The following is a 21,860-nucleotide window of genomic DNA, read 5'->3' on the forward strand; positions in this document are numbered from 1 at the left end:
CCACCATTAATAACGGTAATATTACCATTACCACCGCGGGAACAACGATATGGCCAACGTTTCTCAGTATGTCGTCAGCACTTACGTACTTGCTGACCAGACCACACACTAGAAGTTGAAAGGACGACGACGTTTCGGTCCGTCCTGGACCATTCTCAAGTCGATCACACAATCGACTTGAGAATGGTCCAGGACGGACCGAAACGTCGTCGTCCTTTCATCTTCTAGTGTGTGGTCTGGTCAACATACTTCAGCCACGTTATTGTGACTCATCGCCTGCTTACATACTTGCACCTAATTGAAATTGAAATTGGAATAAGTTTATTGAGGTAAAATACACACAAAGGGATGAGGTAGCTCAAGCTATTCTCACCCCGTTCAGTACATCGTGTTAATACATACACACACACACATCACAAACAATAAACATATTACCAAACATTCCGAGAGATAAACATATACATTTCCACCTTTACACAAGTAGTATGGTATCAGACGTACACACAAATACTTTTATGACCGAGGTATACTGTATAGACAATTTGCAAGACACCTGCAGATAATTCAACAAAATATTACAGTCTTGGTAGAGGCCAAGATGGGAGCCGGTCGGCCGAGCGGACAGCACGTTGGACTTGTGATCCTGTGGTCCTGGGTTCGATCCCAGGCGCCGGCGAGAAACATTGGGCAGAGTTTCTTTCACCCTATGCCCCTGTTACCTAGCAGTAAAATAGGTACCTGGGTGTTAGTCAGCTGTCACGGGCTGCTTCCTGGGGGGTGGAGGCCTGGTCGATGACCGGGCCGCGGGGACACTAAAGCCCCGAAATCATCTCAAGATAACCTCAAGATTGGTGCAAAATTCTTATATCTCTCTGTATCTAATTGGCTGGCATTGGCTGTTGCCGCTAGCGTGGGAATCAGGCCTTAGCCTTCGCCATATCATCCTCTTACCTTAGCACCACCTGAGCGCCTTACCCCAAGCCTACCTACCTCCCGCCACCTATTACTTACCCCGCGACTCAAAGTCCATCTTAGAAAGCCGAGCGCTGAGAGGGATAAGCTGGCAAGGTCTCCTCTGCTCCGTCTGATGTTAATGGGAGCCGCTTGAACATGCTTCTAATCCTCGTTAATTGCCAACAAGCTTCTTGGTGTTGGATGTTTGTCTTGCTATAGGTCTCAGGGACCCGTCTGCCTCGCCAGGGGCCCTGAGAGAACTGACACATGGTCCCTGAGGTGCATGGAAGGTGTAATTACCTAAGTGTAGTTACAGGATGAGAGCTACACTCGTGGTGTCCCGTCTTCCCAGCACTCTTTGTCATATAACGCTTTGAAACTACTGACGGTCTTGGCCTCCACCACCTTCTCACTTAACTTTTTCCAACCGTCTACCACTCTGTTTTCGAAAGTGAATTTTCTTATGTGTGTGTGTGTGTGTGTGTGTGTGTGTGTGTGTGTGTGTGTGTGTGTGTGTGTGTGTGTGTGTGTGTGTGTGTGTGTGTGTGTACTCACCTATATGTGCTTGCAGGATCGAGCATTGACTCTTGGATCCCGCCACACACATCCCGCCTGTGTGTGTGTGTGTGTGTGTGTGTGTGTGTGTGTGTGTGTGTGTGTGTGTGTGTGTGTGTGTGTGTGTGTGAAATGGTTTGCTGCGAGACGGGCACCTTTCTCAAACCTTAAAATTACCATTTTAAAAAACCATTTTAAGAACCTTGTTCTTAAAATGTTCTCAGAGGCATCTTCCATGGGGCTATCTTGAGGTTATCTTGAGATGATTTCGGGGCTTCAGTGTCCCCGCGGCCCGGTCCTCGACCAGGCCTCCACCCCCCAGGAAGCAGCCCGTGACAGCTGACTAACACCCAGGTACCTATTTACTGCTAGGTAACAGGGGCATAGGGTGAAAGAAACTCTGGCCATTGTTTCTCGCCGGCGCCCAGGATCGAACCCAGGACCACAGGATCACGCGCCCAGTGTGCTGTCCGCTCAGCCGCCGGATGATGTTGATTTTGTTTTGTTTTTAAATCATCGTTATTCATCTTCTTAGAACAGTGGAAATTTGATGAGACATTTGATGAAAGATCCCAGAAAATAATTGCTAAAAAACATTGATGTTAAATATGTTATTTTTGTTAATTATAAGGAAACCGAAACCAACTTCCAAGCTGGAGTTGTGTACTCACCTACTTGTGCTAGCGGGGGGTTGAGCTCTAGCTCTTTGGTCCCTGGTGAACGATCACCGGTGACGCAGCCGTCAGCCACACTACGCTCACCCTATAGTCTGAACACTCACGGCCTTAGGCCTATACTCTTCATTGTCAAACACGAAAAAAAGAGGTCTATGTACGATAGTAAAATAATTCTTACTACTCAATACAAATCGTGGGGGAAAAAATATTCAGAGTTTTGAGAAAATATTCAGAGTTTTGAGAATATTTTGACGTCCTCAGTCAAATCTTCAGACTTCAGACAATCAGAAGTCCTCACTTCTGATTGACAGAGCACAGTAAATAATGGCAATGTTTACTTTGAATGTGGTGAACATCTCTCCTCACAGTACTAACTCACCGTACTGGTAACCTCATAAGAAGGTTCTATCTCACCTCACAGTACAGGTAATTCATCTTGTAGTTAATGCCCTGAACCAGGGTTATCTTGAGGTTATCTTGAGGTTATCGTGAGACTATCGCGAGGTTATCTTGAGGTTATCTTGAGATGATTTCGGGGCTTAGCGTCCCCGCGGCCCGGTCCTCAACCAGGCCTCCTTTTTGTTAAACCCCTGGAAGCAGCCCGTAGCAGCTGTCTAACTCCCAGGTACCTATTTACTGCTAGTTGAACAGGGGGGCATCGGGGTGAAAGAAACTCTGTTCATTTGTTTCCACCTCCACCGGGGATCGAACCCGGAACCTCAGGACTACGAATCCAGAACGCTGTCCACTCAGCCGTCAGGCAAGTGTGTTCGGACAAGTTGTTCGAACAAATTCGTAAAGAGGACCTTAAGGGTCATATTCAATGCTAGAACCAAAGATTCTAGCCCAAATCTTCCATATTATATGTTTTTCTTTACTTACAAACTTAAACTTTTGGAGAGTTAAAGTTTATCACGTATTAACAAATTAACATTATACACACCTTGTATCATACTGCAAAGCATGAATGTTAACCGTAAAGTATGAGGAGAATGTTAATGGTAGTAGTAGTAGTAGTAGTATCAGTAGTATCAGTAAAAAGTATTAATAGCTAGACTACTAACAACTGGTAGCCCCCTGGGCATGGAGACTAGGGGGGAAGGGGGAAAGGGGAAGGGGGCTACACTAGAGAGTAACAGCATGGTTAAGCATGATTCGTCTTCCTTTGCAGAGCTCAACAAAGCTGCCTCGTGTCGCAAGTATGCCCACCTCAGGTGCAACTCCTGCATGTCCCAGCAGCCCTCCTCCAACACGCCCACACCCCGCCCACAAACACGCCCACACACACTGCATGACCTCTCTTTTCCAAACAGAAACACCACTTTCCCAATCCGGCATCTGGGGTTCGACACCCCAGACACACAGAGTCTGGACACCCTATCTGTAGATACCAACAGAGATACCAGTACCTGCAAGGATTGTGAGCTGATAAGAAGACACCACAAGCTCTCGTGTGTCGAATGCCTTACAGCTAAGAACACCAGACGGAACACCTTTCAAAGTCTTAGCGAGGCTCTGGCTACTCGAGGGCGATCTATTGAGAGCTTCGCTATGCAACACGTTGTCGATCATCTCCCTCATCCAATCCTCAACCGGTTCATCCAAGTTGAATCATCCGTATCCCTTGAAAATGCTTCCTTGAGAAGCAATACCCCAGCTCTAGCTGAAGTGTCTAAGTCTGCTAAAGAAAGTTCCCCAAACAATTCCTTTGACGAAGAAACTGATACGTGCAGCAATAAAAATACATTAGCCAAATACATTAGTCTGACAACAACACAAGAAATTGACCCACTCAGAAGCAAGGGAGAGTCTAAGACTCCTGATCAAAACGGCATCTGTTCCTTCATAAACCCGACTTACACTCAAAGTCAAACAATAGAACACAACCAGGACCAACACAACACAAGGATCAACTTTAGACAACAGAACACAACCAGGGGTCAACAGTACACCATGGAACATAACCACGACCAACACAACAACACTACAGAACACAACCAGGACCAACACCATACTACACAACACAAGGATCAACTTTAGACAACAGAACACAACCAGGGGTCAACACCAGATAGCATAACACAAGGGGTCAAGACTAAATAACACAACACAATAAGGGGTCATCACCAAACAACACAACACATCCCAGATGTATGACAAACTACAAGACACAAACACAACATCAAACCCATACACGACTACCAGGATGGAACACCACAACAGTCAGAATAACATTGACTACACCACAACGACTGAATTCAGCAGTAGGCTTCACCCAACCTCTTAAAACACACTATCTTGAGGTTATCTTGAGATGATTTCGGGGCTTTTAGTGTCCCCGACCAGGCCTCCACCCCCAGGAAGCAGCCCGTGACAGCTGACTAACACCCAAGTGCCTATTTTACTGCTAGGTAACAGGGGCATAGGGTGAAAGAAACTCTGCCCATTGTTTCTCGCCTGGGATCGAACCCAGGACCACAGGATCACAAGTGCAGCGTGCTGTCCGCTCAGCCGATCGGCTCCCACTATACGATAAATCCGATACAAATTCTTTCTTGAGGAAAGGAATCGAGACATTTAAAGTCAAAGACTGGACGACTTTTTTTCCCAATCTCAAACACAGAACTGAAACCAATCTTACCCCCAACTCAAGATGGAGTTTTCACCCTAAGAGGATGCCCCAAATCAAGATATACCCCCCCCCTCCCCTACCTTCGGTTCAAACACAACCCATCACCCTGATTTCTAGACGAGGCTGCGACAAGAGAGCATCTTCAGGAAGAAACGTTTCAAGTTCTCCGTCGAAGTCTTCAGTCTCGGAATGACGGAGAAGCCCGCCTTCTGGGGCTCCATGCGTCGAAGTCTTCAGTCTCGGAATGACGGAGAAGCCCGCCTTCTGGGGCTCCATGCGTCGATGTCTTCAATCTCGGAATGACGGAGAAGCCCGCCTTCTGGGGCTCCATGCGTCGATGTCTTCAATCTCGGAATGACGGAGAAGCCTGCCTTCTGGGGCTCTATGCGGTCCCAGTGCCAGCCGTGCATGCTAAGCTTTGAGTGCCAAGACTGAGACTGCATGATCAGTATGCTTTCTGCATGCGAGTCATCTTTTGCACCGTCAGGTAATCTTCATGCATGTGAGTAGTTTCAATATGTTTCCACTAAAGCCTCTATTTAGTGGCTTTAGTAAAGCCACTATTTGTAGCGGCTTTAATTTCCTTTCCTAATGTATGGTATTGCCACCGGCATAGGTGATTAATGAATGCTGATATCTTGTTTGCAATACCGTGTGTTGGGAGCAGCTGCGCATCTATCCTGTCCTGGCATGATAATTCTAGTGTGACTTATTGTGAGAACTGTTTATCTGTTCCTGAAACACAGTGATTACTTTAGTGTATGTCTGTTATGTCTCGTTTTCTATGTGTGTGTTATCGTTTTCTTTTATTAAAAGGAACAGGATTATTCTTTCAAGCTCAACATTATTTTGCTTTCAGCTTCCAGACGACGATGTTGCTGCTCATATCCCTTCAGCATTTGAGCTTTATAAGTAATTTCACTAATTTCTCTCACGTGAAGATGTTGATCATTCCTTCTAAATGGTGGTCATCTGGCCCCCCCCCCCCCCACCATTTCCAATTTTAGAGACTTAGCTAAACACCAAATTATATTATATATATATATATATATATATATATATATATATATATATATATATATATATATATATATTGATATTAATTTATATACGAGAAAATATTCATTTTGAATATAAAGTACGTTCAAAATGTTTTTTTAAATGCTCCTCCCCCCCCCAATTGTTCTTTTTTCGGGGGGGGGGGGGAGGGGAGAGTGGCCGCCGCTTGAATCCCCCTAGAACCCAAATTAACACCGGCCATGATAGCCTAGGCCGAGCCCGCTTAAATAAGTTAAATTTACATTTTTGAACGGCGCTGTTTACATTTCTAATTACCCTACATGGCAGTTTCTATTGGGTTTGAAATAACGTGTAGCTAGAAAACCCATTATGTATAAAATCTCTATAATATTAAGTTATATACCTAAATAATTCATCACGTGAAATGCGATTTCCTAACTGTGGAAAACTGCAGATATTTTCATAGTCTTAAATTATTCATCCTCTCATTCAATATTATTTCGAGACGTTGATAAATAGTTTGATTTCGAAGACGAGACAGGAACATGTAATGTTTACTTTTGCAGAGCGCGGGAAGGGTCGGAACAAGATGGTGATGGAGGAGCTGAATGATAAGACCATGATGTCTCAAGTCTCTCTCTCCGACGCCGGCCCCTTGCCCGAGTGCCACGAGCTTCCTGAGGTCTTCCTCGACAAGTGACCCTCCACACACACACACACACACACACAAGTTAATCTGTGTGGTTACTTCAAGCAAAACAAGAAACAAACGCAACGACTTAATACAAGAAAATTAAGTAAATGCTAATTTACAAGAGAATATTGGTGGAAGACTTGCAGGCGATGAGCCACAATAACGTGGCTAAAGTATGTTGACCAGACCACACACTAGAAGGTGAAGGGACGACGACGACGTTTCGGTCCGTCCTGGACCATTCTCAAGTCGATTGTGAGAATGGTCCAGGACGGACCGAAACGTCGTCGTCCCTTCACCTTCTAGTGTATGGCTTGGGGAAGACTTACCTTTAGCAACTGTGTGAAAGAAGAGAATTAGCAAAACAAAACAAAAAAAAATATCTTATCTGTCCAGCAAATATCAGTTGGAGAGCGAAAGATGCAATAGAGAGCTTCAACTTGTAATTTATATAATTTTCCTTTAGCTGTACTAACATTGTGTATATATCTATACCCATAAGAGAATGTCGGTCTGTATGTCCAAAGTTGGAGACGAGACGCTTTGGGCTAGGCTTCCCCAAATATTTGCAGGGGGAATGGTCTGCTGTATGGAACGGACATAGGCTGGTTGAGGTAGGTCTAAGTTAAATGCTTTAGGAAATATTAACAATTATAAACACCCTCCTATAGGACGTTTTCATGGAGACTTTTTGGGGGGATTCAAGTGTGAAAAATACCATGTGATTGATGTGTTGTCATAATATAATTTATTAGATCCATATAGTTGTTTCAGTGGTTCTTAATAATATATTTTATGAGAGAAGGGGGAAGGGGAGATAGATGGATACATGAATATAGAGATGGATAGATGTATTGATAAATGGATAGATGGATGAATAAATGGGTGCATAAATTGGATAGGCTGAGGAAAGATTGATATGGTAGAAAGATAGATGGACTGCAATCGTGATTATCTTCATATATATCTGTTTTCAATTTTTCCACTCCTAACAATTGTATATTAAAAACATGTTTTCCAAACTCAGCAATGTATAGTTTTTCCTTGTGTTATACAGCATTGAGAAATAATCGGCATATTTAGGGTTAGGTTAGATTTAAAATAAGTTTTGATTCAAATTAAACAAATCATTATCATGTAGGTTACATGAACGTTGTCATTCCATAGAAGAAAATATCTGAAAGATCTAATATAGGAAGAAAATTCAGCTAGATAAACATCTGTGGCTATTGCATATACTGTATATATATATATATATATATATATATATATATATATATATATATATATATATATATATATATATATATATAATGTGTGTGTGTATTTAAGCTTTATGCACACTTGATTCCCATTGAAGTGAAGTGATTTGGATATTGAATAGGATATTCAAGTGATTTGATGACTTGATGAAATATCTGTGCCCAATCATGCCACGAGTGTTGCCGGGTTTATGTAGGTCCCAATGAGACTTCCCAACACTTTTAAACAGTTGGTTAAGACCGAGTGGTTAAGCACTGGACAGCTGAGAGGCATGGAGACCCTGGTTGACTGAGTTCGAATCCTTCAGGGGGATCAATATTTTTCAGATATATAATGATAGCCTTAGCCAAATTTGCAGAGGGAACGGTCTGAGGTACGGGATGAACATAGGCTGGTCATTTTTTTCTTATAGAAATATACACCATTATTCAAAGATAACGGAAAAAATAAAAAAATTAATTCTTGCTATTTAAACTAAACACCTAATTTCCAAAAACACACAAATTGAAATCTGAACCTCCCTCCTCCCATAGAAAACTGAAGGCCAACCCACAAATTCTAATGAGGGGAACTTTGACATTCTTTATGAATGTCATTTAATATTATATGACCCTTGCTCTTAGATGTCAACGACCAGTAGAGCTTGTGTCGCCCCCTAACGACCAGGGGCCAGATTCACGAAGCAGTTACGTCAGTACTTACGAACCTGGGGCCAGATTCACGAAGCAGTTACGCAAGCACTTACGAACGTGTCAACCCGTTCTCGCAAATTTAATAAGTCAATATTGACTTATTAAATATGTGCATAGGTGACATACTTAACATAATAGATACCCTTAAAAAGATTCATAGAAAACACCGACCTTACCTAACCTACTTAGTATGTTAAGATAAGCAACTTATTGCTTCGTAATTACAATTATTACCTAACCTATAATAGGTATAGGTTAAGTAATAATTGTAATTACGAAGCAATAAGATGCTTATCTTAAGATACTAACAAGGTTAGGTAAGGTCGGTGTTTTCTATGAATCTTTTTAAGGCTATCTATTATGTTTAGTATATCACCTATGCACGTAGTTAATAAATCAATATTGACTTTACGAATTTGCGAGAACGGGTTGGAACGTGTACATCTTTCTTCAATCTTTGACGGCTTTGGTTACATTTATTAAACAGTTTACAAGCATGAAAACTTGCCAATCAACTGTTGTTATTGTTATAAACAGCCTCCTGGTGCTTCGGAGCTCATTAACTGTTTAATAATTGTAAACAAAGCCGCCAAAGATTGAGAAAAGATGGACAGGTTCGTAAGTGCTAACGTACCTGCTTCGTCAATCTGGCCCCAGGTTCGTAAGTGCTGACGTAACTGCTTCGTGAATCTGGCCCCAGGTTCGTAAGTGCTGACGTAACTGCTTCGTGAATCTGGCCCCAGGTTCGTAAGTGCTGACGTAACTGCTTCGTGAATCTGGCCCCAGGGACCAATCAAGAGTTTCATGTGATCAAACTTGCCACAGGCTTATCAGTCCGTCCTCTCGAGTTTTCACCTCACAAAATTGTATTAAACTACCCGAACCTAACCCAACCCAGCGTAACCGACGACCACGTATAGAAAACGTGAACTTTGGCGAGCGGCAATAATATACAGCCCATGTACTTTGCTCCATTGGGGGATTTTGACGTCAAAATACATTATTATACATGCATTATTCGAGAGAGCTGGTCGGGTATACATTGTATTAATTCCCCTCACATTTATATATCTAGATATAAATTATTTTTCTAACGATTTATGGTAGCCTAATAGGAGGCCTGGTCGACGACCGGGCCGCGGGGACGCTAAGCCCCGGAAGCACCTCAAGGTAAGCCTTTAAGTTTAAGGGTAAAATATGACCACATGGCAATTAGTCCAAGTATATTAGTATTGCTATGTGGTTAAGTCCAAGTGATTAAGTCCAAGTGGTTAAGTCCAAGTGGTAATATGTTTGTAAAATTCGCCACAGCGTAGACAAAGTTGTATCAAAATTGTATCAAAGTTGTATTAAAGTGCACTTGCATATTTGCGATGCTGTGGTCTACACTGTGATATAAACTCTTGTGTATAATAAATCTTATGATAGACCCTACATTCACGGCTATATTTCCATTTAGAAAGGCTATATGAGTGCGAGTCTACCAGTTACAGGTTTAGTTGAAGTGTCGTAGTTCGAATATATATTTGTGTTGCTCCTTGTTTTAATCTCCATTTCCCTTTGTCGGAATTAACCAATTTAGGTGTGAAAAATGAATCAGATGTAACCAAGAACGTCAACGGGTGTGTTGACCCCATCGACACACTCATTAGGTTCACACACACACACACACACACAAAATGGCCTGGTGATCTGGTCGGCTGCTGGCCTGGCCTGGTATCCTGGTCGGCTGCTGGCCTGGCCTGGTATCCTGGTCGGCTGCTGGCCTCGCCTGGTATCCTGGTCGGCTGCTGGCCTCGCCTGGTATCCTGGTCGGCTGCTGGCCTCGCCTGGTATCCTGGTCGGCTGCTGGCCTCGCCTGGTATCCTGGTCGGATGCTGGCCTCGCCTGGTATCCTGGTCGGCTGCTGGCCTCGCCTGGTATCCTGGTCGGCTGCTGGCCTCGCCTGGTATCCTGGTCGGCTGCTGACCTCGCCTGGTATCCTGGTCGGCTGCTGGCCTCGCCTGGTATCCTGGTCGGCTGCTGGCCTCGCCTGGTATCCTGGTCGGCTGCTGGCCTCGCCTGGTATCCTGGTCGGCTGCTGGCCTGGCCTGGTATCCTGGTCGGCTGCTGGCCTCGCCTGGTATCCTGGTCGGCTGCTGGCCTCGCCTGGTATCCTGGTCGGCTGCTGGCCTCGCCTGGTATCCTGGTCGGCTGCTGGCCTCGCCTGGTATCCTGGTCGGCTGACAGGACAGTAAATATGACCTCTTTCTTGTACGACAGTTTTTTTTTTTTTTTTTTTTTTTTTTTTTGAGATATATACAAGAGTTGTTACATTCTTGTAGAGCCACTAGTACGCGTAGCGTTTCGGGCAAGTCCTTAATCCTATGGTCCCTGGAATACGATCCCCTGCCGCGAAGAATCGTTTTTTCATCCAAGTACACATTTTACTGTTGCGTTAAACAGAGGCTACAGTTAAGGAATTGCGCCCAGTAAATCCTCCCCGGCCAGGATACGAACCCATGACATAGCGCTTCTTTGGCCTTATGGAACGCATACGAGCGAAAAGCGACGTTCTTTTTAGGAGGACTGGCTGCTTGCTGAATACTTTAATAACAACTTTGAATAATAGCAAAGTAGGTAAAGTGACAAAATTAATTACTTCTACCGTATACAGGTTTTAACAGTCGTTTAATATTATTAAACATGCAAAGGGATTTAATGCACACAAAATATACAGTACTAACCTTCCTTCAATTTGCTTTCCATTATACATGAGAAGTTTGAGAGTTTTTCAACAGAAAAATGTACAAAAATATTAAAACCAAATATTTATGTTATACAACATTGTTAGGCTTCTTAGCATTGATAAATTGATAATAAGAACTAATGTAAACTGTTCACCAAGAGTTGCCTAATGATTTTATGTTAATCTACATAGTAAAGTTTACAACAAAAACTGATGATACTTTAACTAACCAAAACGCCAAAACTTCATAATCTTACGAAATGGGAAAAATAGGAAAATTTTGAAAAATTAATGACAAAATGTTGAACGGAATAGATTTCCATGTCATTACATTAAACGCAGAATATATAAGAAACTCGTACGCATGATATCATTGTTAACAAAATCACTGGCTAAATAACTCACCTGCAGAGAAGTGCTGACCAGAAGTGCTGACCAGCAGTGCTGACCTGAAGTGCTGACCTGAAGTGCTGACTAGAAGAGCTGACCAACTGTGGAGCCTAAGAAAAAGAGAACATGTAAATATCAAACGGTATGGAATGTTGAATAGGAAAAAATAGATCACAATCTTAAATTACGTGAAAAATCTTTAAACTCAGATAAAGAAAGATATATAAGTGTGATTCATTATAGAAAACTCACACGAGGACCACAGAGAGCATTTTTGGGAGGAGCCTAAGCAATGCTAACTCCAAGATTTTAATTATTTGGATGGTGAAATTTTAACTTAATTATTTACAACCTTTGAGATCAAAATTAGACTATGTAACGGGTGTAAGGTGTCTATATATCAAGATGCATAAAACACTGGATAAGATGCAAGGCCATTCAACTAAAAGGTTTCCGGAACTGAAAAACATATATATATAACATATTATGCTGTGGGTCCCTATAATTGCACCAGAGGTGGTACCCCCTATATATATATATATATATATATATATATATATATATATATATATATATATATATATATATATATATATATATATATATATATATATATATATATAAATTCATCTGCTAAACAAACTAATTTGGTAATAGATAACATTAATACTACAAAACACACAAACCTTAAGATACCTTGAAGGTGTTACCAGTAAAGGCAATTGTGACTTTAATGCCAAGTGCAGCAACGATGCCTATTGTTGAGCCCCAGGAGTCCCTCAGGGTGACAAGCACCGGCCCCCACACACACACACACAACACTGGGGAGCAAAACCAAACACTCGGCCCCCCCAAATTAAACGCAAAAGTTATTCGGTGGTCCCCGGCAGAGCAGATGCCAGCCGCCCACCACGGCTGAGGGCCCACCAGGAGCCCATCACGGCTGAGGGCCCACCAGGAACCCATCACGGCTGAGGGGCCCACCAGGAACCCATCACGGCTGAGGGCACACCAGGAGCCCATCACGGCTGAGGTCACACCAGGAGCCCACCACGGCTGAAGGCACACCTGGAGCCCCCCACGGCTGAGGGCCCACTAGGAGCTCACCTCAGCTAAGGGCCCACCAGGGCTGAGGGTCCACCAGGAGCCCACCCCAGCTAAGGGCCCACCAGGAGCCCACCCAAGACCCACCAACTCCCTGCCCCTCCCGGCCAAGCCGCACGATGCCAGCCCTCATTGCCTTCACTGTAAACAAAAACATTTACCGCAGACTGTGGAAGAAGGATAAGAAAGCTCACTATAAATATATAAATCATGTATCCCGCAACCCCAACTCTCTCTCAACCTAACAGCGACATCTATTGACCGGAACCTCAACTACAGGAGAAACTGGCACAGTAATATCACTGACTTTCTCGAATCAAAGTTGTCTGTATCTGAAATATCTGTCTTTTTTAAATAGTTTTGAAGATGCAGCATTAATGACAATATTTTCCCATTTTTATCTTGTTCTGGATACTATATAAATGTAAATATTAAACACATGATTCCATAATGTCGTGAAACAAATCAAATTACGAATCTCACGGGGTAACTCTTTTATAACTAACGAAGACGAGATTATTTGTGGAATATTAAAGAAGATTGAGAGTACGGGAAGTGCTTATTTGTCCATCACATTCATATCCCGAGTGCTTACGACGGGGGGACAGGAAGCCCGTGGTTTGTCAAACGTCTCCCCATTTTACCGAGGACTCTCCATTTTATCCAACTCAGTTTTGAACTGTCCAGTATGGAATGACAGTTGCCTAAAAGCCAGAGATCTGTTTACAGCTAGGTGAACAGCAGCATAAGGTGAAAGAAAACGTACCCAGACTTCCGCATCGCGCGTGTAGAATGCCTGCGCAGACCATTGCGCCTCGCTGCGCGATATTATGAAGAATTCAACGAGGATAATGAAAACTCATTTGTTTAAATGTGCTTCAAGTATATGAAAGCAACCAGTAGACTGCAGGCGATGAGTCACAATAACGTGGCTAAAGTATGTTGACCAGACCACGCACTAGAAGGTGAAGGGACGACGACGTTTCGGTCCGTCCTGGACCATTTTCATGTTGATTGTCGATTCAAACAAGACAATCGACTTGAGAATGGTCCAGGACGGACCGAAACGTCGTCGTCCCTTCACCGTCTAGTATGTGGTCTGGTCAACAACCAATAGACTCTTTATAGGACGATATAATATACCCAGCAGATAAGAAGCCGTGAGGTTGCTCCCTGTGCCTGATATATAAAGGTGGTATGAGGCTAAGGGTCCAGTCTCAGTGTGGTGTCAGCACTCATCACATCAGGGTCACTCTCTCTCTCGCACTACAAAAGTAAGATGTAATAATTTTCAATATTCTAGTTGCAGGGCACAAATGCCTTGATGAAGCCTGAGCATCAGGTCCGACACGAGCAAGACCCGCCCGTTTGAAGTTTTTTTTGAAGACCCTACAACCCATAGAATGGTCTTCTTCCAAGGGGACCATTCCATGGTCCAAGTACCGGTGATCTTAACCCATTAACAAACGCATAATCTCCCTACTATACGTATATTTCGAAAAAAAATATATATGAGAAGGTAAAGGTAATCAATAATCTAGCTGAGAAAAAGTGATGATTCTTGTCACTTGACAGTGCTGAGGAAGCTGACGCTGGTGGCTGTGCTGACGGCGGTGATGGCGGCGAAAGTAACGAAAAATGACCAAGCTGGAAATGTCCAAACTGTCAGTCACAGTGTACACATCGAGGGCACTGACACGTGAGTATCTTGGTTCCTGAGGCACCATGACCCCATCCAGGACACAGGTAGGTGAGTACAGCTGCCACTTACTCATCTTGAGTAAAGAATAGTGCATATCAGAGTCTGGAGCCTAATTCACGAATCAGTTACGCAAGCACTTACGAACGTGTACGTCTTTCTTCAATCTTATTAAACAGTTAACAAGCATGAAAACTTGCCAACCAACTGTTGGTATTGTTATAAACAGCCTCCTGGTGCTTCGGAGCTCATTAACTGTTTAATAATTGTAAACAAAGCCGCCAAGGATTGAGAAAAGATGGACAGGTTCGTAAGTGCTTGCGTAAGTGCTTCGTGAATCTGGCCCCCTGATCCTTTGGCTGCGATACTAAACCTCTACTCCAAGCCTGGCTTGCTGTGCGTAATAATCTACTCCAAGCCTGGCTTGCTGTGCGTAATAATCTACTCCAAGCCTGGCTTGCTGTGCGTAATAATCTACTCCAAGCCTAGCTTGCTGTGCGTAATAATCTACTCCAATCCTAGCTTGCTGTGCGTAATAATCTACTCCAAGACTAACTTGCTGTGCGTAATAATCTACTCCAAGCCTAGCTTGCTGTGCGTAATAATCTACTCCAAGCCTAGCTTGCTGTGCGTAATAATCTACTCCAAGACTAGCTTGCTGTGCATAATAATCTACTCCAAGCCTAGCTTGATGTGCATAATAATCTACTCCAAGCCTAGCTTGCTGTGCGTAATAATCTACTCCAAGCCTAGCCTGTTATGCGTAATAATAATCTCTCGGACAAATTAATCCCAGGTAATTTAAATTTAATCCCAAATTAATCCTCGGCGTCTCCACCAGGGTAACTAGGACCTGGAGGTAATCCTCGTGTTAAGGATTACATTAAGTAACCTGTGGTGGCTGGCTATTGATATTGTTAATGAATTGTTAATTATAATTTTAAATAACATTCAGTTTTTCTCCTTTATCAATAATACCAATTTATCTTACCAAACATTCTTTGTTGGTCTTCTTTTACCTCTTTGTTGCGTCAAAACATGGGTGAGTATAATGAGTATGAATAAATGTGAGTATAAACATCACGTGCGCTGAATCTAACTGTTCTCGCCTTAAGCCTAAACATTGAAATTGAAAATTGAAATAAGTTTATTGAGGTAAAATACACACAAAGGGATGAGGTAGTTCAAGCTATTCTCACCCCGTTCAGTACATCGTGTTAATACATACATAGACACACATTACAAGCAATAAACGTATTACCAAACATTCTGAGAGATAAACACATACATTTCCTCCTTTACACAAGCCTAAACATCGTTTCTCTTTCAGGGATGAATCTAAAATGCCTGACGGTGAAGACAGCGATGTTACCATTAAATATAGCGTCAAATCCGATAAAGTGAGCACTAGACAGCGCTAGAAGACGCCGTCAGTTACATCCAAGAACTTCATAATATAGAACATGAATAACATGTTCTCGTAGCACGTAATAAAGATTATAATAAGTTCCTGAACAGATTATGTGTCTCTGTAACTTCTGATTATGTGTCTCTGTAACCTCTGATTATGTGTCTCTGTAACCTCTGATTATGTGTATCTGTAACCTCTGATTATGTGTCTCTGTAACCTCTGATTATGTGTCTCTGTAACCTCTGATTATGTGTCTCTGTAACCTCTGATTATGTGTCTCTGTATATATATATATATTGGTAGCAGTCTTTCTTGTAAACATATGTTGTTGAATATGACCAAAAGGGTAAGATTCTAACACGAATCTTCTCAATATTTCTTACGTTTTCTTCACTGTCGAGGGTAATTGAAAAATTAACTCTCCAAAGTTCATTTTCACATTTTATTTATGGTCTGACGTCTAGAAGCGTTTCGCAAGAGATCTCTTACATTTTCAAAAACACTTTTACATACTCTGTTTCATGCTTATATTCGTTTTTGGGTGAGGTGACAGGATATCAATGGGTAAAGAAAATTTTACCTACTCGGAACACGAATCAATGAGTATATTGCGTGTTTTCTCTTGCTTCTATTTATTGCTAGGTTAACAAGAGACATCGGGTGAAATTAAACTTGCCCAATCATATCTGTCGTGTCCACTAATCGAACCGTGGAGTGAATCCCGATCACGGGTCGAAAACGTAGACCATTGAACTACAGGACACAACAGATTTCCGAGACTACATGATATATGAGAGGGAAGTATAGTGACTTGTGCCGCATTTAATTGTTTAGTCTAACATTAATTGAAAAGAAACTGAGAATTATCATTTGTATTCACATTTGCATTCATCATTTGCTAGCTACTAAGACAAAAAATACTTGTATCCAACACAAGTTGGGTAATATTAAAATTGTCTTTTTACTTGTGCTCAATCATTGCTGAATTTCAAAATCCTGGCCGGTAAAATCGTCAGGATAAAATAAGGGGGTCCTTTGACAAGCCGCCGGCTTCCCGTCGTCGTCGAGGACACTAGGTAGTGGCCCTCATGGAAACTCAGGTAAATAAACAGTGGGGGAGGAAGCCACAAATGCTCCTGCCCGCCGACAGGAGCATTTCCTCCCTCAAGATTATGGCCGACGGTGATTGGCTGCGCCACCCCCGGGGCAGCGCGCCTCCAGAAGAACGAACATCCCACACTATACTGGACAGATTCCAGAGGCTCATATACCTCCGAAGCCTAGGGGTCGTTTCTGCCTCTACCTCGTAAGACCTCAAACACATAAACCCACAGACCTACATAAACACCGAAGACCTCTGTTTATGTTGACCAGACCTGGACCATTCTCAAGTCGATTGTCGACTTGAGAATGGTCCAGGATGGACCGAAACGTCGTCGTCCCTTCACCTTCTAGTGTGTGGTCTGGTCAACATACTTCAGCCACGTTATTGTGACTCATCGCCTGCACCTCTGTTTATGTAGGAGAGAGGTAAATTTGTGTATTTATGTATGTAGGTTAGCTTAGCATTTTTACAAGCACTACAATCACCTTCTGTGGATGATTGTTCAATAAATCACTGAATTATATGTCTAACAGATCTCTAACCCTGTCCATGGAGGACAGAAGAAAATGTATATATTCAAATGGTTAGCATTGTAAATGTGTGGCCACGTCTGCGGTAGAAAATAATAATAATAATAATAAACTCTGAACACTACAAACTCAAGGTGAGCCACTTATTAATTCTTCACACCATATGCTCACACAAACACTGCAAATACTCCATGCAAAACACTATCTGCGCCGCAGACTTTGACGTCATGGGGGCGACGCCTAAATGTTTATACTCGTTTCAGTTTTCTCGCCTTGATTCCGGTGCTACGTCGCTCGTTTTGGTATCATTGTGTTCCCAATTAAATTCCCTGCAAATGTATATGCATGCAATGTCCAAAAGCCTGGCGAGACTCCCCACAGCAAAGCCTAAAGCCCGAAAAGTTACCCGTGAGAGCCCAAAATCAGTCAAATGTTTATACTCGTTACTGGTTTCTCGCCTTAATTCTGGTGCTACGTCGCTCGTTTTGGTATCATTGTGTTCCCAATTAAATTCCCTACAAATGTATATGCATGTAATGTCCAAAAGCCTGGCGTGCCTCCCCACAGGAAAGCCTAAAGTTACCCGCAGCTTTTGTCTGTGCTTTAAAATGAAAAATGTTTCCCCGTTAAATATTCTATAAATCATTTTCTATGAATATCAGGAATAAAGAAAATGGTATCGAAGGGCTAACTATAGTAAATGTACAGAAATCGTTTCTAATAATTGGTTTCCTATTGTCGATGATAGGATAACAGTATAGGCTTGTCGAGAAGCACACGACTAACCTTTCATAGCAAGCAACTATAGTAAGCTACTAACCTTTCCCAAAAGATGCAACCTGTAACAGTTGTCTAACTCCTGGTAGGACAGAAGCATCTAAATCCAGTCTCCGTGGTGTAGTGGTAAGACACTCGCCTGGCGTTCCGTGAGCGCTTTGTCCTGGGTTCGTATCTGTGGTGTTGTGTGTTGGTGGGGAAGTCTTGGTTGTAGGGTTGATATAAAGCCATTGCTTGGTTACTGACATTAATACTTATAAAGATAAAATAGCAGCATCCAAGCTTGGCGGGCGTCTTGTACGCGCTCTGTTGTTTACATACTGCTGGCGTATGAAACGCAGCGCATACAAACGGACGGTGCCGTTTGCTATGTTTTTGATTGTTGCCGCCGAAGACGGCTAGTTTATTGTGCACCCCATACTCATCCTGTGAGCGGTAGCGTAAAAGCATTACAGAGGGCACAAAAGGTCTTTATCAGACCTCATCTTAGATTATTACATAAACAATTTCATCTATCCTTCACACCTTATAGTAACAATGTCAGCTAGTTACAGAGAAAGTGCTATTACAAGAGCTACATATTTACAGTAAGTCATCATACATTAATGGTAGCTAATATCGCTAATACATAATAGTTTGACCAATGAGGATATTACAGAGTCAGAGGGGAGCTTTTGTTTATTTTTTTTTTTTGAGATATATACAAGAGTTGTTACATTCTTGTACAGCCACTAGTACGCGTAGCGTTTCGGGCAAGTCCTTAATCCTATGGTCCCTGGATCCCCTGCCGCGAAGAATCGTTTTTTCATCCAAGTACACATTTTACTGTTGCGTTAAACAGAGGCTACAGTTAAGGATTTGCGCCCAGTAAATCCTCCCCGGCCAGGATACGAACCCATGACATAGCGCTCGCGGAACGCCAGGCGAGTGTCTTACCACTACACCACGGAGACTGCCTTTATTATTAGTCCTCACAATACACTACTTGTTTCTGAATCTCATATGTGGTTCATCTACTGGAAGCGAACGACATATGAGATTCAGAAACAAGTAGTGTATTGTGAGGTTTGCTATGAACATGACGGTATCCTGGCCGGGGAGGATTTACTGGGCACAAATCCTTAACTGTCCAAAACGCTTTGCGTAATAGTGGCTTTAGGCATTGTATGTACTAGCTCTATCTATAAATCCATCAACCTTTTTAGCTCACCTTGTATGTATGTACTTTACCTGAATAAATATTTGTATTTGTATTTTTTAACTGTAGCCTCTGTTTAACCCAACAGTAAAATGGGTACTTGGTTGTAAAAACGATTCTTCGTGGGGGTCGTATTCCAGGGACCATAGGATTAAGAACTTGCCCGAAACGCTACGCGTACTAGTGGCTGTACAAGAACGTAACAACTCTTGTATATATCTCAAAAAAAAAATAATAATTAAGAAAATCTGAAAAGAAACCTTCTCTATCGTGTACGACTTGGGAAGGAATCGAACTGTTGCTATTTAGGAGAACCTATTTTAATATTTTAAGAACTGACTGCTCTAAAATCTTTAATTATGATGAAGTGATCATTCAACATGGTTGACGTGTGTGGGTTTATACCTGATTTACCTGAGGGCCACTAACTCTAGTGGCCTCGACGAGGACAGGAAGCCGGCGGCTTCCAGCTTCCTAAATGGTGTTCCGAAGAGTGTACACCATTTATCTCCGTGTATACAACTGAGTTTACTCAAGTTCTGTATTAAATTTGAACAAAATTGTACTTGCTGGTGGTTAGGAAACTATTGTACTCCCGTCCTTAGTTTCCCTCCAGTGGTTGATGGTCTCAAGCCAGATACCGGCCACGTCACATCAGCAATATCATTAATGTGGATAATGTGATATATATTCGGTGCAGTAAGGACATGTTGTGCAACCCGTCCTCCTAATAGAACGTCGCATTTTGACGGAAACTCCTCCTAAGGCCAGAACGGTTGTATTTGAAAATGATAGCGGCTTCCGCTTTCAGTTTTTTGGGTTCTCTGTAAGTTTGGATAAGGGGGAACTTTAGTACGACTGTTTCTTGACGTTTGGAAACCTTAGGAGGACGAGCTGGTTATCAACATTCTCACAAAGCCACTAACAAGCTAAAGGTTTCGGCCGTGACACTTACATAATGATTGCCAGATTTGTTCAGAATTTACAGTTGTTTAGAAGTTAACTTTTTGATAGAACAAACTATAGGAAAGTTGTACGTGTCTGCGTCTTGCGCTGTGGCCAATAATTCCCACATATTTAGTGATGGATAATAGTTCTTGTTAGAATAGAGTTATGTAAAATCCAGTGATCAAGAGCCAGCTAGGCTGCCAGCTTGACTGCCAGCTTGGCTGCCAGCTTGGCTGCCAGCTAGGCTGCCAGCTTGGCTGCCAGCTCGACTGCCAGATCGGCTGCCATGATTGCAGACACAATGGCATGGGTCTCCACCGTGTTCAGAATTCTGATTACTGATGGGGTGGAAGGGAATATTCTAGGAGAGAGATGCATCGTCAAGACCGGTCTCTCTCTCTCTCTCCAGATAGTCGTTATCTTGGCTTCTCTTCCACTTTATCTTCGAGGAGGGACCTAAGAACGCCCCCTCCCCCCAGGAAGGAGAACCATGGTAAGGGGGGACCAGGAGGAAATCCCTCCCTCCACACGGAAGAAAGACTCAAGGCAAGGGACCGGGTAGGAGGAGACCTTAGACCTTTGTTATATCAGAGCTTTTTGTTTCACATTTTCTAATTTTTCCAGAAAATCGAAGTCTGGGACAGAGAATAAGTTGGTGGAGGAGAGCCTTTAATTTTCAATTTTGCCCCGAGGGGCGAGTTTATTGGGCAGCGCCACTCATCTTGTGAGTGGACACACCGCCATAGCAGCATGTACAACAATCCCCAATAGGAAGAAAACCCGCGCCTTGTGCATGGGTGTCAGATCCCTATAGTGTGCACGGTACAGTAGGCTTGACGTCTCATGCTTGACCAGTCCCCAGGAGGTCACAGCCCCCAGGAGGTCCCAGCCCCCAGGAGGTCCCAGCTGTGTGACGCTGCTGTGATGCTCGAATACACAGTGGCTAGATTCACGAAGCAGTTACGCAAGCACTTACGAACCTGTCCATCTTTTCTCCATCTTTGGCGGCTTTGTTTACAATTATTAAACAGTTAATGAGCTCCGAAGCACCAGGAGGCTGTTTATAACAATAACAACAGGTGATTGGCAAGTTTTCATGCTTGTAAACTGTTTAATAAATGTAACCAAAGCCGTCAAAGATTGAGGAAAGATGTACACGTTCGTAAGTGCTTGCGTAACTGCTTCGTAAATCAAGCTCCAGGTTCGCTTCCCTGAGTGAACGAGGTGGGGAGGGGGGGCACGCCCCCATTACCCCCCTCCAATGTTTACCTTACGTGACGGTCGAGGTGTAGGAGCCTATTAGCCCGGGAGCTGCAGGTGTTTGAGTTACCGTGTGTGGACACAGCTGAAAACAACACCGAGCTGTTATTGTACCCCCGTTAACAAGGGTGTTGAGTCTCGTGTGTCCCCCCCCCACCCCCCTTCGTGTCTGAGTGGGCGACACTACCACTCACACCAGCCTCCGGAATATCTTACTAGGGGG

At 43.0% G+C, this 21,860-nt stretch overlaps 2 protein-coding genes and 1 long non-coding RNA gene across 21 annotated transcripts in view; 2 read left to right on the forward strand and 1 right to left on the reverse strand.

Annotated features, from left to right (window-relative positions):
* LOC123764480 (G-protein coupled receptor moody) overlaps window positions 1-10,021 on the forward strand; it is a 52,988-nt gene extending 42,967 nt beyond the window's left edge. For 12 of the 16 annotated variants that reach the window (XR_011225051.1, XR_011225057.1, XR_011225052.1 and 9 more), the window contains 2 exons: window positions 3,358-5,305; window positions 6,405-6,543. Coding sequence is in view for 3 of the 16 variants with exons in the window: in XM_069314481.1 (XP_069170582.1) it covers window positions 6,405-6,538 (134 nt within the window). In the remaining 13 variants the exon portion in view is untranslated. Of the gene's footprint in view, window positions 1-3,357; window positions 5,321-6,404 lie in introns of all 16 variants that reach the window. The other 4 variants (XM_069314481.1, XM_045752345.2, XR_006773576.2 and 1 more) reach the window with 3 other exon arrangements.
* The window catches only part of LOC123764477 (uncharacterized), a 79,784-nt gene extending 60,304 nt beyond the window's left edge, over window positions 1-19,480 (reverse strand). The window contains exons 1-2 of one of the 4 annotated variants that reach the window (XM_069314489.1): window positions 18,275-19,480; window positions 11,621-11,715 (exon numbers count right to left, since the gene is read on the reverse strand). The gene's annotated coding sequence lies outside the window, so the exon portion shown is untranslated. Of the gene's footprint in view, window positions 1-11,620; window positions 12,002-12,291; window positions 12,786-18,274 lie in introns of those variants that run through there. The other 3 variants (XM_069314491.1, XM_069314490.1, XM_069314492.1) reach the window with 3 other exon arrangements.
* On the forward strand, window positions 13,831-15,927 carry LOC123764481 (uncharacterized). The gene is made up of 3 exons (XR_011225061.1): window positions 13,831-13,983; window positions 14,285-14,408; window positions 15,739-15,927. It is a non-coding gene; the product is annotated as an uncharacterized lncRNA (long non-coding RNA).
* Window positions 19,481-21,860: the final 2,380 nt, after the last annotated feature.

This window comes from Procambarus clarkii, chromosome 79 (assembly GCF_040958095.1).
Source record: "Procambarus clarkii isolate CNS0578487 chromosome 79, FALCON_Pclarkii_2.0, whole genome shotgun sequence".
NCBI classification, from domain to species: Eukaryota; Metazoa; Arthropoda; class Malacostraca; order Decapoda; family Cambaridae; genus Procambarus; species Procambarus clarkii.